Below are 14,552 nucleotides of genomic sequence, written 5' to 3' on the forward strand. Positions count from 1 at the left end.
TGATTTTTGAACCCTATTCAGATTAGAGCTGATTATTATGACTAATCAGATTCACTTTAACTAAATAAGGGGGTTTCCTTATGTGGCCCATTATGGTTGTAGTAAATTCTTGTTTACAGACAGACAGGTGTTATAAGCATTGTAAAATATCAGTCCCAGCAGAGATTTTCATTTTAGATCTGTGAATGTGCTGGCCTGATGAATTTGCCTCTTGGGTCTATGTGAAATGCAAGGCTATAAATGGTGTAATAAATGCAGCACTTTCCACCCACAGACTTCACTGGACTGGATGCCCTATGTCAGCATCGTCTGTGTCATTATTTACGTCATTGGACATGCTATTGGCCCAAGTGAGTTCACGCCAATCCCATAGGGGCATATTGCAGATGCACAGGGGGGTTTGCTGCATCTCAATGAATTCACTCCCTCCCTTTCATTTGTTGTATTTCTTGGTGGGGAATGACAATAGATTTATGCTGCATTTTCTGGGATTTTACATTAAAACCCTGGAGTGAATGCAGGAGACGTGCTTTAAAGTGGCAGTAAAACAGATTGTAAAAGCAGCACAGTGTTTCAGTCTCTTTTCTCACTGCCTATAAAAAGATGATGTGTTTGATGATAGAATAGCCAGATTTGACAGCTTTTTCTGCATCCCTCTGCAGGTCCTATTCCTAATGTAATCACCACAGAGATGTTCCGGCAGTCTTCTAGACCACCAGCGTTCATGGTGGCTGGCACAGTTCACTGGCTCTCAAACTTCACAGTCGGCCTGGTCTTCCCCTTTCTAGAGGTCAGAGGTCAAATGCAACACTAACAAAGAGTCACAGTATTGCAATTGATACTTTTGTTAAGTTATTAAAGAAATAGTTCACCCAAAAATGAAAATATACTGGAAATGTACTCACCCTCAGGTGATCCAAGATGTGGATGAGTTTGTTTCTTCATCAGATACAGATTTGGACACATTTAGCATTACATCACTTGCTCAGTGGATCCTCTGCTGTAAATGGGTGCCGTCAGAAAGATTTCAAACAGCTGATAAAAACCATAATCCACAACCAATCCATATGACTCCACACGACTTGTGGATTATTGTGATGTTTTCTACAGCTGTTTGCACTCGCATTCTGTGGCACCCATTCACTGCAGAGCATCTGAGTGATGTAATGCTACATTTCTCCAAATCTGTTCCGATGAAGAAACAAGCTAAGTGAGTAATTAATGGAATCAGTGCAAATCCTTTTACAGTTATGAAACTCACTGAATCATCAAAGCAAAATGTTAAAGAGGACTTGAGTTTGCTCATTTGTGTCTACAGAGAGGCCTGGGTGCTTACAGCTTCATCATTTTTGCCTGCATCTGTCTTGCCACACTTATCTACATCGGGGTGGTCATCCCAGAGACCAAAAACAAGACCTTTCTGGAGACCAGCAAGCTTTTTGCTCATAGAAACAGGGTGGATATTGTGGTGGAGGCTGGGGACTCTGAGATCAAAGAGACTGGAGGGGAAAGCAACGAACAGGAAATTAAAAACACGTTTCTCTGAATGGATAAGGGGTCGTTTACATAGGACATGTTCTTGTGTTTGTCTGCAATGCTTTGAACTGTTTTAATGCACTTTATTTTTCAGCATCTACCGGGGTTTTGAAAGCAAGAACAGGTCCTGTATTATAACATCAAAATATTGAGCCTTTTCATTGTCATCTGTATTTGGGGTATTGATATACAAGAATGTCCAAGAAAGGAAAAACATATTTTAAAAATCAGGTTTAAAATGCATGTCCCAAGTTCTTGTATTCATATTATTTTCATATGGTTTTGAAAAACTTTTATACAAAGTTCAACAAAAGATTTAACTGAATGACAACTGATGTAATCATCGAGTGCAAAGTAATATATTTTCCTTATAACTAAAAATGTTTTAAAATATTTTTATGGTAAGAAGTATTGTGTACAAATTTTCTTTAGCATTTATAATTATTTATAATAACTTTCATTGCATATTTTACAATAATGCCATGTTATAAAGGTCAAATGATCTTTTAAGAGACTTCTTGAGCTTAAGGGTCTGCAGGTGTCCTTTATATAATATAATTTTCTGTTTTATGTTTTTTGCATGTTTCTATGTTTGTTGCATCATATGACTTTGATTTGGGTTGATTTGGACAAACATTTTTCAAATATTTATGTATTTTAATGAAGGTGCTTCACAGCTTAATTCCTTTTCTAAGAAGTAATAATTAAAGATTTTATTACTTTAAAATGTTTTTTTTTTTGTCATTGTGATATTATTTTTTTCTTCAGAAACTAGAAACATGCCCTTCATAAATATTCAAGGTATTATACAGTATGTACAAACTGCATTTTATATACAGTTTGTACATACTGTATAATAAATTAAGAGATTTAAGAAGGTTAAGAATGCAAATATTGTTTATTAAAATTCTTCAGATATGATTCACATTATTCAATTGGGTCAAAATACATTTAAATGCTTTTATTTCAAATACAGATTGAATAGAATATATCTTTCTCAACTGCAGTTATTCCCCTGGGTGAGTATACAGTTCAAGTTAGCAGAGCCAATATTGCTGATATTGTCATTCGTTTAAAGAAGTTCTTAGCCTGTGGCAATCTCTTTCTCTCTCAGTGGCAAACCTGCTCAGCCTGCAGCTGAACTCCTCCATACAGACTGAGCGGAGTGATTCCCCAGCTCAGGACATTCCCTTTCACCTTGCCATTATCACACAACATTTGCTCCCTAATCTCTGCCGCAGTCAGCACATAATCCCACACATTTACATCGGTCATGTGCCCTGCAAAAGCATCACTGACTGAGATCCCTAAAAAGCCATCCTGGTCCTTCCCCAAAATGAGGGTTCCTCCAGCTGGAATGGTGTATCCTGCCCGAATGTACCGCTCTACCCCGACCAGTCCGTTCACCCACAGTTCAGCCCCTCCTGTGTGTGATGCCCAGGTAAAACAGTAGTTTGTCCAGTCGTGGGATTGACGTTCAAATGGTAAATTCACAAACTCATCTCCGATCCAGAGACCCACTTCAGAGCCCAAAGTGATCATGAGCTCATTGTCGTGTGATGTGGAGTAAGAAAGCACGGTGAGGTCTTGTAAGGCCGGTATACGGACGTTCATGCAGGCTGTAAAGGACTGGAGGTTCATGGGGTGGGATAAGACTACCAAGGCATAACTCTCCAAATTCTTTTTTGGGAAGCAGAGGACCAGTGGCGATATATGTTGCAGGCCTTGAGAAGGAAAGTTGACATAAGTCGATAAATAGAATCTCACTTGTTTACATTAGTTGTCATAGTATATTTGAATGTCTACGGTTCTAAAACTACAGTTGGACACACTGCAAATAAATTATCACCTGTACTTGTAAACAATGGTCCTTGAAAAGACCAAATATCAATGTCAAAGCTTATTTTAATTCAGAGACAGATTAACCATGTATACCGAGAATGACACATCACATTTAAAGGGATAGTTTGCCCAAAAATAAAAATTCTGTTATTTACTCACCCTCGTGTTTGACATTTTTTCATGAAACAAGTTGAATGCATGTCTGAGCTGCTTTTTCATATAATGAAAGTGTATGGTGAACCGATTGTGTCCAGCTCTAAAAAGGATGAAACACCATACAAACATTTTAAAAGTATACAGTATTTTCCAAAGCTTTTGACCAGTGTTGTTTTTGATAAATAAAACTAAAATTATTACATAAAAAAAAAAAAAGTCATTAATTTAAATAAAATAATAAAATACAATAAAATAAAATTGCCTTTTCAACTAATTGAAATAAATACTAAAATGACTGAAATTAAAATAAAAATAAGAAAAAATGAAAAGAAAAAATAAACAGAAAAATAACAAAATAAAATAAGCAAAATTACTAAAATTTTCAAACGTTTCTGTAGCCATATGGTAGTTTGAATGAGGAACAGTCACTATTTAAGTCTCTATTCATTGAAAATTTTGCTTGACAACTTTGGCCACCATTCCCTTTCATTGTATAGAAAAAGCAGCATGTACATTCTGTTACAAATAACTCCTTTTCTGTTTCACAGAAGAAAGTCATACATGTTTTTTAAAGACATGAAGAATTTTTATTTTGGGGTTTACTACCCTTTTGAGATTTCCCTGTAATCTTGACATTTCTCATCAAAAGTTATACCTGGAACCGTTTTTTTGTCCAGTGACACAATAAGGCTCTCAATCCTTTTAAGCTTAGCTTCAATCTCTTCTTGACGGCAAATTCCTGCAAGAAACCAAAGAGGAGAGAGGGAGAATATGCTCAGGCACTGCAGGCCTAACAAAGAGCGTTTTTCATAGCTGCTGGAAAGGATGAAGCTCTGCCCTAACCTCCTTTGCCCAGGCGTGGGAGGAAAGAGGACTCCACCACTCTGTCATTCAGAGGCTGGGCCATGCGGTAGTCGTTCCACAGGGTCTTATTTTCATGGTCCATTAATGTGCTCTCCAATTTCCTGATCTGAAGGTCACCACATTAAAAGTTAAAGGAAAAGCAAAAAAAAGATTGAAAACTTTTTCATGAGAACTTTTGGAGGCACCTGAGTGTGAGAGAGGGTGATGGGTGTATTAAATACTGTCCACAGAATGCTCTCATGGCACGGCGGTGTGGTGAGAGAGCCCTGATATCTGAAAAAGTGACTGAGGTTCTCTGGAAGCATGGAGCGTACGTTCAAGTTAGTGATATTCATGGCCTGACCTGCAAAGAGAGAAAAAAAAGGCTGCATAGAATGAAATATTTTTGCGATGGTCATCCAAACTATTTTGGATTACCTGCATACTTGATGTTTGCCAGGTTTGCAATGAAATCACTGTAGTATGTGTTCTCAAAATGCCCATCCTAAACACAAAGTATCCGTATATCAAATACTGTATACCGCTACAAGGCAAACATTATATTTTACTATAAACATTATATTTTTATTATTACATAAAAGATAAATATAATATAAAATGTATTAAAAAGTCTTAAAAAAGATGTAAAAATATTATATATATAAATATACTTTTCAAAACATATACAATATTATATATAAGTTTTATATTGTATTATTTTTTTAACAGTGAGTTGAAACTGAAGGAGGTAGTGGCATGATGTTGCTAGCTATTACTAACTAGGTCAATGTGAAGTTGATCAAGCCACTCAAGTGTAAACATTTTCAGATAAAGCATTATGCAGAGGTTTCGTGAACACACTATTAGACAGTCATTTGAATTTTTCATTTTCATTGTTTTTCTTTGAGGATAATTTGCTTTGCCTTAATCCCATTAGATGGCAGCACTGCACCAAAATAAAAATAATCATAAAAAATAAAAATAATATTCTAATTTCAAAGAGGATGAAAAAGATGGTTACAGCCAGTCTTACCTCATAAAAAAAGGCTAAAACTGCAAGACCGTCTTGTTTATCTTTGGCCTCGTGGAAGCTGCTGTACTTATCAGAGTTATAGTGAACCACATGCAGCTGTTACACAAGAAGCCAAACAGGAAGGTGCTAGAAATTACACTTCAAATTAAGTAATGTGAAGTTCAAAACATATTGGGTTGAACAAGTCCTTCCGTATTGCTAAATTAAAGTTTCTCAACACTCTTGAGCAACTTAAACGCAGGAATATTATTTATAAAACAATACAATTTATAATAGAACAATGATAACTACATGTTTGTCTAAAATAGAACCTGACATACTGTAGTAAGATTTCAGGCACATGTCCAGCATCACTTGAATGGATAAGCCCTCAGCCCTACAGTCACTTAACAGCATTGCTTTATTTACATCTAGGATGTCTCTAAATGTTTTTATGCATTCATTTGTTGGGCTAAAATTAATTATGTAAATACTTCTGCCATGTAGCGGATGCCATCCACTGTGTGCTCTGATCCACTGGCTTCCAAGTCCCAGCCTCCCCAGTGCAGATGCATCTGGACAGCAGTGTAGCGGTCTGGAAACCCCTTGGTAATCATCATAGTCTGTGGCAGCTGAATTTCCACTGTCAAAAACAAACAAGATAGTGGGCTACATTCATGGAAAGCTAAGCTACCCTGTAAAGATTAAGTTACACAGACTGAAGTAGTAAGACGGGAAGCATGTATTAAATAAAGACAGATACTATAAAGATACCATTACTACAAAATAGATACAAATTTTTGGCCACTTTAAAACAAAAGGGGGCGACAAAGATCAACGTAGGCTATATATATAAAAGAGCCACATAACAATAGCAGGTGGTCTATATTAATTAAAAAATGATAATAATAAAGAATTGTCCATTTATTTGAAATGGTTCTAATATGAGAATCCATACCAGAATGTCCATTGTTCTTCATGCGAAAGCTGCCGTGCATGTCCTCATAGCCTGTCAGCTCGAGCTGTAGCAGTCGCTTATTGTAACGCACTTTGCGCCGCTGTATGTCAATGGGAGACTGTTTGTTGAAGGCCGCACTCGGGAAACTTTTCTGCCCAGTTTTTCTGATCCAGTTCTCCTTCTGTATGAAACAACGAAAGGCATTTAATCAGAGCGCCACAAATTTCACAATAAAACTTAGCCGATTATAATATTTGGTGTTGGTGGGGGTACACACACGTTTTTTTTTACTAGGATTTAAAGGAAATAGCAACGCGAATTTTCGCTAACGTAAAAGTCGCTGTCGCGTGAAAAGGTAACCATAGCAACAGTAGCCTACGTCACTCATGCGTTAATTCCACTGAAAATCATTAAACTCGTACTATAGAAATTTGTATATTTGATGTACTTTTTTATACAGAAAACGAACATTTGAATTGTAAAGAACAACATATTATACATCTGTTTATTCTGTTAGGAAAATTCCATATACATAAGAAGAAGTGGGCTCAATGTAAACCAAATTTTGCACATTTTATAAATGACTTTAAATTATATGTAAATCTCTTAGAACAACAAAAAACAAAAAAGCATTGAAAACATGTAATGCTCTGAAAGAATTGAACTTTATGTAATTTTCTTCCTTTTTAAACATTTTTTCTTTCTCTGGCAGCTAATAATCTTAATTTGATCATGTGAATATGTAATACCTCATGTTCTTGTGGCATTGAATTAATAAAGCATTAAAAAAAACCATTAAATTCGTACTTGTTTACATAGTCATCTTTTTAAACGAGGTTAGATCATCTTATCTTTCATTATTATCTTTCTTTGCATGCCAGCTTACTATCTTTTCTATTCTCAATTTTATTATTTATTTTAATATCTGTGTATCCTTTTTCTGATAACTACTGGTAAGTGAGAACAACGCAGTTCATTGTCATTTGACAAATAAAACTTTGTACAGCTGCTACAGTAAGACCAGTAGCGAGGCTACACTCTTAAAAATAAAGGTGCTTCACGATGCCATAGAAGAACCTTTTTGTTTAAATGGTTCCATAAAGAACCTTTAACATCTGAAGAACCTTTCTGTTTCACAAAAGGTTCTTTGTGGCGAAAAATTAAAAAAAACCATTAAATTCGTACTTGTTTACATAGTCATCTTTTTAAACGAGGTTAGATCATCTTATCTTTCATTATTATCTTTCTTTGCATGCCAGCTTACTATCTTTTCTATTCTCAATTTTATTATTTATTTTAATATCTGTGTATCCTTTTTCTGATAACTACTGGTAAGTGAGAACAACGCAGTTCATTGTCATTTGACAAATAAAACTTTGTACAGCTGCTACAGTAAGACCAGTAGCGAGGCTACACTCTTAAAAATAAAGGTGCTTCACGATGCCATAGAAGAACCTTTTTGTTTAAATGGTTCCATAAAGAACCTTTAACATCTGAAGCACCTTTCTGTTTGACAAAAGGTTCTTTGTGGCGAAAGAAGGTTCTTCAGATTACAAAAAGGTAAGAAATAGATGGTTCTTTAAATAACCTTTGATTGAATGGTTCTTTGTGGAATCAAAAATGGTTCTTCTATGGCATCGCTTGAAGAACCTTTTGAAGCACCTTTATTTTTAAGAGTGTATACAAACGATTTAATATAAAGCTAAATGTTTAATGTTAAAACTAACTGTAAACGTAAATGATTGAACATTGCCTTACAAACTTATTACGTGGGCATTGGAACTAGTAAGATTAATGGTGTGAATATTTGTTTAGAAAAGGAAGCACTTGCCTGAATATGTCCATTTCTCTCCATCTATTCCAGCTGATGCGAAATTCAGCAATCCGGTGAATAACAGGACTACACACAGCTGCATTCTCAAAGTGCACAGACTCTCTGAGTGTGATGTATGCTCTAACAGTCTCGTTCACAGGATTGTACAGAGGTGCTGAGAGTGACATTGATTGCAACGGTTTACTATGAAGGTAGAATGACGTCAAAAAGATTTGCATACGCAGGGTAAGAGTTGTGGAAGTGTACACAAGACTGTAGCCAGAATGGCAAGGGCGTGTAGTAACATGGCCATTTAGAGAAGCTTTGACGTATTGGCAAATAAATGTTTGAAGCAGCTGTAGTTCTCAAGATTCACTAACAGGTCCATCTGGCTTTGTTCAGTCGATTCCTCCTTTTTTTTCATGTTTACTCTTAAGGTTGCACCTTTTTAGATAATATTTGAATTTGAATATATAGAGACTTTGCTTATCTATAAAGGTGTAACGTTAACATGTCAAACTGTTTAAATGATGACATGAGATGAAGACTAATAAAAGCTGATTTATTTTAAGTCATAAAATAATAACAATGTAGCAGGTGGTTTAAGGAAATAATTTTCTGCAAATCAGTATTACATAACGTGACTATTTCATTTTATCAAATAACGCATATATATATATATATATATATATATACTGCTTTGCATTTTCTAGGGAAATTAAAACCATTAACATGGAAACATGGATAGCAACTCAGATCACTCAGACTTGTTTCGTCAAGTTGCTGGCTAAATCTAGGTCTTATGCTAAATGAAGAGTAAATATGTACTCATGAATAAATATGTTTAACAGCTCTAGACACTAATAACAGTTTTGATCGCTGTCTTATCAAATAACGCATATATATATATATATATATATATACTGCTTTGCATTTTCTAGGGAAATTAAAACCATTAACATGGAAACATGGATAGCAACTCAGATCACTCAGACTTGTTTCGTCAAGTTGCTGGCTAAATCTAGGTCTTATGCTAAATGAAGAGTAAATATGTACTCATGAATAAATATGTTTAACAGCTCTAGACACTAATAACAGTTTTGATCGCTGTCACAACATGTTTTTACAAGTTATAGTGGAGCGGAAATTTAAAGAAGAAACTGGGGGACAACATAAGGGGGACTGCAGTGACAAACAATACAAACAGTGCTTTAAAAATATTATAAATCTTACAATGGATACTGTGATATTTTTTATTATAAAACACTCAATGGTATAATACTCTTAACAAAACTCAAAATGGATAGGCCTATATGCTGTTTGGTACACATGAAGATGAAGTAAAACAGTGCACAAATTAGGAAAAGGGTACAAAAATATCAAAGTGTTTTGATGTCTCAACACTGTTATTTTAATTATCGGATGTGAAATCAACATCAAACAGGCCAGCCACTGATTAAATGAGGTACTTAGAGTGATGGAGTCTGGAGAGAGAAACCACAGAGGTCAAAGGTTACTTTGAAGTCTCTAGAGTTTAGTAGCTGATAATTAAGTAAAGGTGCTCCACTTGGTCATGTCAAGCGCTTTGCATAGTACTGTACAGAACTCTGTGAAAACATGTCTGTAGTTTGCAAAAAGCATAATAGCAGCACAGTTGTAATGAGGAAAAATATGTTAAGATCAAGATGTACCTTTTACATAAATTCAGAGTGATATAAGGAGCACAAATCTACTGGCTCTGCTGTGGGAATGTTTTTTGTCAAGATCAAAAAGGTAAAAATTCCTATCTTAATCTGACATCGTTACTTTTTTATGGATTTTAACATCAATGGTACAACTAAATCTAACTGACAGTAGGCTATGTGGTATTTTTGTGTATATTTGTGGAGCAATTTTCAGTTTGTTTTTAGATTATAGCATCAAGGGAGCATCAGCCACACTAGGCATATTATACATTATACATGATATCAAAGCTGACAGTTCCTAAAAGAAAATGACAAAATACAACATTCATCCAAATCTATAAATCTAGCAAGGGCACACAGAACAGGAAAATAAGGGAACATGGACAGATAAAGGTACACAGATAAAAATATTGAAGAACATAGCGTGCTACCATTCAAAGACATAAAGTAAGAAACTAGGTTAATGTCCTTGTACAAATGATAATTGTCTGACCAATGTGTTTTTTTGTCGGTTGATTCGTGCAATTAGAAGGAGAATTTAGAAATGTCTAATTTTGCTGTATTTTGCAGCACTAATAAGACAACAGATGTTTTTGTTCTAATTGCCTCAAGCCTTGTCAATCTTCAGTGGTTTGAAATAAAAACTCAATTTCAATGTAACTTAGAGTAATGAGAGAATTGGTTAAATGCTATTGAACACTATTCCAAGTCAATCTATATAGTCACAGAATGGAATTCCAAAAGATAATGACAAGCATCCAAATCCTATAGACATACTACCATTCAAAAGTTTGGGGTCAGTAAGATTTTTTTTTTTTAAAGAAATTAATACTTTTACTCAGCAATGATGCATTCAATTGATCAAAAGTGACAGTGAATACATTTTAATGTTACAAAATGTTTACATTTCAAATAAATGCTGTTCTTTTGAACTTTCAAAGAATCCTAAAAATTGTATCATGGTTTTTGACAAAAATATTAGGCATTAACTGTTAACATTGCACAACACTGATAATAATAAGAAATGTTCCTTAAGCACCAAATCAGCATAATATAATTATTTGTGAAGGATCGTGTGACACTGAAGGCTGGGTGTTGAGATTTCTGCTTTGCCATCGCAGGAATAAATTCCTTTTTAAAATATATTTAAAAAAATATATCAGTTATATTTCACAATATTACTGTTGTTGAAATCTCCAGTAGCCTATATTCTGTAAAAAGACAAATTCAAACAAAAATACTTTTTATATAAAAGGATAACGCTGTAGTTTATAACCATGAAAATCACAGAACTATACAAATGATGTACTGCATGTCTGAGGACTTGAACCACCATCTCTTAGTCATGGCCTAATGGTTAGAGACTCGGACTTGTTACCCAAAGGTTGTGGGTTTGAGTCTCGGTACCGTGGATTGTATGTGGGGGGAGTGAATGACCAGCGCTTTCTTCCACCCTCAATACCACAACTGAGGTGAGACCCTTGAGCAAGGCCCCAACTGCTCCCCGGGTGGTGCAACAAAAATGTCTGCCCACTGCTCTGGGTGTGTGTTCATGGTGTGTGAGTGTGTGTTCACTACTCACTGCTGTGTGTGTGCACTTGGATGGGTTAAATGCAGAGCACACATTCCGAGTATGGGACACCATACTTGGCCACACGTCATGTCACTTTCACTCTCACTAAAAACGTTTGAAGTGCCAGTCCTATTATCAGCCATAAAATGGCGCACTAGTAATCTTGCTCAAGGTCATTCACTGAGTGAGGCTGCCATAGTCGAAGCTAGAAAGCGCACAGCATCACTTGGTCCATCGTGTGCGTTTGAGATGGAGAGATGACATTGAGAATGTATTTGTAAATGTAAATGATAATGCTTTCATACAGTGCCCACTTGCATATATTATGATATGCTATTATATACAAAAAAAAATAAAACATAACCTTCTAAATACACTTGAAAAAAACGTGATTTTCTATTTTATAAAGATGAATGCATTGACTAAAAAAACTCTCAGCTATCAAATGAATTAAAGTATCATTTGAAAAACACCAGTTTAATATATTCAAACAATATTTCTATAAGAGATCGTGTCATCAACATATTTATAAATACTAATAACAATATACCCTTTGAAACCAGTGTGCAATCGAATGTACATAATTTTCTAGATCACAGTGTAAACTGAGTTTAAAATGACATAAAATCTGCCATGTCCAATCAGTGTCTGTCCACCCATGTGCACACTCACTGTGACGCATCACTGCTAGTGGGTGATGCTTTGCACGTACTCGACTATGCACCAGTTTCCAGCATAAAATACGAAAATATTGGAGTCAAAAAGCTTTAAACACAAGATACACTAATAATATTCCAGATAACGTCAAGTTCATGTCATTAACAGCATTGAAATAAAATAAATACAATTTTAATCACTGAATTAAAATGTCCGCATCCTTGTCGAAGGCGGAGTCCCGCCGGTTGAAAACGTGCAGTTTGCCATGCAATATCGTTAGCGTGCCGCGTGAGGCGCGTCTGACCAATCAGAGCACGAGAAACGCGCTAGCGCTGCCCGCTTCCTCACTTAACAGTGCGCGAGAGCAGCAGCCTTCTGCCTTCTCTGCTTTCTGCACCACGGTCAGCTCTCGACTGTCCTTGCGCTGGCTAGGCCAGATACGGTAAGGTGAATGCAGGGCGTATGTTGTAGCTTTTATATTTTAGCAGTTAATGATATTTGTCATGAAAAATAAGATGTACTAAATGTGCTAGATCAGTGGTCGTGATGTTCGACCGAGTTATGCAATACTGTATGAAGGCGATGCTGTCGTGCGGTGACGTCCTGTAGAATATGAGTGTACAGTTACTATTATCTAATAATTTTTACATTGCAACATTTATGTCACGCAGAGTTGTTTTTAAGAAGCAGATGTTCTCATGAGCGAAATACGTTCATTCAAAAATGTAAAATGACGTTTAGTGTAGAAAGTATTCGTCTTCGGTTACAGCTGCTGTACACGGGATTTTATCAGCAAACTAAAACAAGTCCCGGGTTGACACCGGATATTGGAAAGACCTGTAACCGGAGACATTGCTGTTATTTATTTTGTAGCTTTTAAATGTACTGAATGAACTATATTTGATTGTTAATGTGACATATTTTATGTGGTCATCACAGATGTTTAAAATCTTGAATTTGAAGCTAATTTTAATGTAATTCTCAATATATATGTCTGTTAAAATTGAGAGCAACACATTCTCTGTCCACTGCAGACATAAGGCCAGTCACTTGTTACTGTCTGTCTCAGTTAACCCAACCCACTGTGTTGTGGCCAGTGGGAAGTTTCAACAGACATTTAAGGCTACAGGATTTTCCATTGGTCCAAGTGAAGTGTATGTGATTTTTTTGTTTTATATGTTACCACATAATGTTGACAGGGCAGGAAATGGTGATGATGAGGAAATGGGTCTTGTGATATCCATGGGAAAGGTTTTTTTTTTTTTTGTGAAATCCTGGTCTGACAATGAAAAAAGGGGTTTTTGAGAAATTGTTGTTTTTCTATATGAGCAAAAAAAAAAATCCTTGGTTTTATTACACAAAAGCTTCAGAAAACATATTATTCTAAAGAACATCCAAGTAATTCATTCATATGAATAGTGCCCCAGATTAATTCAGACCTTCACAGGCATCATGCTAGAGAGGATTTGATTGTCGCTACACATTTCTAAATGTCCAGTACAGCTGCATTTTAGGTGAACAGGTGCCGGCAGCTGAAAGGCTCAGCTTTTCTTGGCTGAAGTGGGAAATAGTTATCTGCAAGTCATAAAGTTACTTTATTCTCAACTTCTGGTGCCTATTGCTCAGGTTGACTGTCATATTGGGGTGGATTACTGTGAGTCCTTTGGTGACTGCATTAACTGAAACTCCAAATCATATAAAGAGTGGATGCTGATGAAATGCGGTGAAACAGTGTAGAACCTTATAGTAATTTCCCCACCAGGAAATGACTCAACTACTCCAAACCAAGTCATGGAGTAGTTGAGTCATTTCCTGGTGGGGAAATTACTATAAGGCATTCAGTGTGATTAGGTATGGCAAGAAGTACAATTTATATTTATATGTTATCATAAAGCATAATTATCTAAATATTTTTTACAAGAAATACTTTTCTTTGAAATGATAAACTTAATTATATAAAAATAATAAAATTATATTTTGTCTAAATTAATTAAAAATAAAATACTGAAAACTGTGACGTGAGTCTATGCATCATCAACACATAATGTTCAGAATAAAAAAATGGGTATTTATTTTGAGATTTGCTAATGATTAGATTAAACCATGTTATTAAATTTATTAGCATTTCAAAGAATAACTTTAAGACTTAATGTAATCTAAATGTAAAAATAGGGTAAATGAGCTTGAACAATTAAATATCCAATATCGGTTGTTTCAGATAAATAAAATCAGCTACTCATGTTTTTTTACGCTTTTTATTTTTCTGTTCAGAAACTGCAACATGTCCATCCTGAAGATCCACGCTCGTGAAATCTTTGACTCCCGTGGAAACCCCACTGTGGAGGTTGATCTCTACACCAAGAAAGGTATGTAATAGAGCCCGAACGATATGGGATTTTTGGGGCCGATACCAATATTAGGGGGGTAAAAAAGGCGATATCGATATATCGGCCGATATTCTTTGTGTATATTATAGT

At 35.5% G+C, this 14,552-nt stretch overlaps 3 protein-coding genes across 3 annotated transcripts in view; 2 read left to right on the forward strand and 1 right to left on the reverse strand.

The window, feature by feature from the left end:
- LOC107687476 (solute carrier family 2, facilitated glucose transporter member 5) overlaps positions 1-1,709 on the forward strand; it is a 6,527-nt gene extending 4,818 nt beyond the window's left edge. The window contains exons 10-12 of the mRNA XM_016484833.1: positions 275-350; positions 663-790; positions 1,319-1,709. Of these exons, the coding sequence (XP_016340319.1) occupies positions 275-350; positions 663-790; positions 1,319-1,546 (432 nt within the window). The 3' untranslated portion in view covers positions 1,547-1,709. The remainder of the gene's footprint in view (positions 1-274; positions 351-662; positions 791-1,318) is intronic.
- An 844-nt stretch (positions 1,710-2,553) lies between these two features.
- Positions 2,554-8,356, reverse strand: LOC107687477 (carbonic anhydrase 6-like). The gene is given in 10 exon segments (XM_016484834.1): positions 2,554-3,302; positions 4,190-4,273; positions 4,378-4,504; positions 4,584-4,741; positions 4,816-4,882; positions 5,411-5,506; positions 5,884-6,032; positions 6,348-6,468; positions 6,470-6,525; positions 8,179-8,356. Coding segments are annotated over 10 exon segments (1,599 nt in total). The 5' UTR covers positions 8,264-8,356; the 3' UTR covers positions 2,554-2,646.
- A 4,045-nt stretch (positions 8,357-12,401) lies between these two features.
- The window catches only part of LOC107687463 (alpha-enolase-like), a 9,964-nt gene continuing 7,813 nt past the window's right edge, over positions 12,402-14,552 (forward strand). Inside the window, exons 1-2 of the mRNA XM_016484822.1 lie at positions 12,402-12,517; positions 14,347-14,441. Of these exons, the coding sequence (XP_016340308.1) occupies positions 14,357-14,441 (85 nt within the window). The 5' untranslated portion in view covers positions 12,402-12,517; positions 14,347-14,356. The remainder of the gene's footprint in view (positions 12,518-14,346; positions 14,442-14,552) is intronic.

The sequence above is a fragment of the Sinocyclocheilus anshuiensis genome, unplaced genomic scaffold (genome assembly GCF_001515605.1).
Source record: "Sinocyclocheilus anshuiensis isolate Anshui unplaced genomic scaffold, SAMN03320099.WGS_v1.1 scaffold1114, whole genome shotgun sequence".
In the NCBI taxonomy this organism is placed as follows: domain Eukaryota; kingdom Metazoa; phylum Chordata; class Actinopteri; order Cypriniformes; family Cyprinidae; genus Sinocyclocheilus; species Sinocyclocheilus anshuiensis.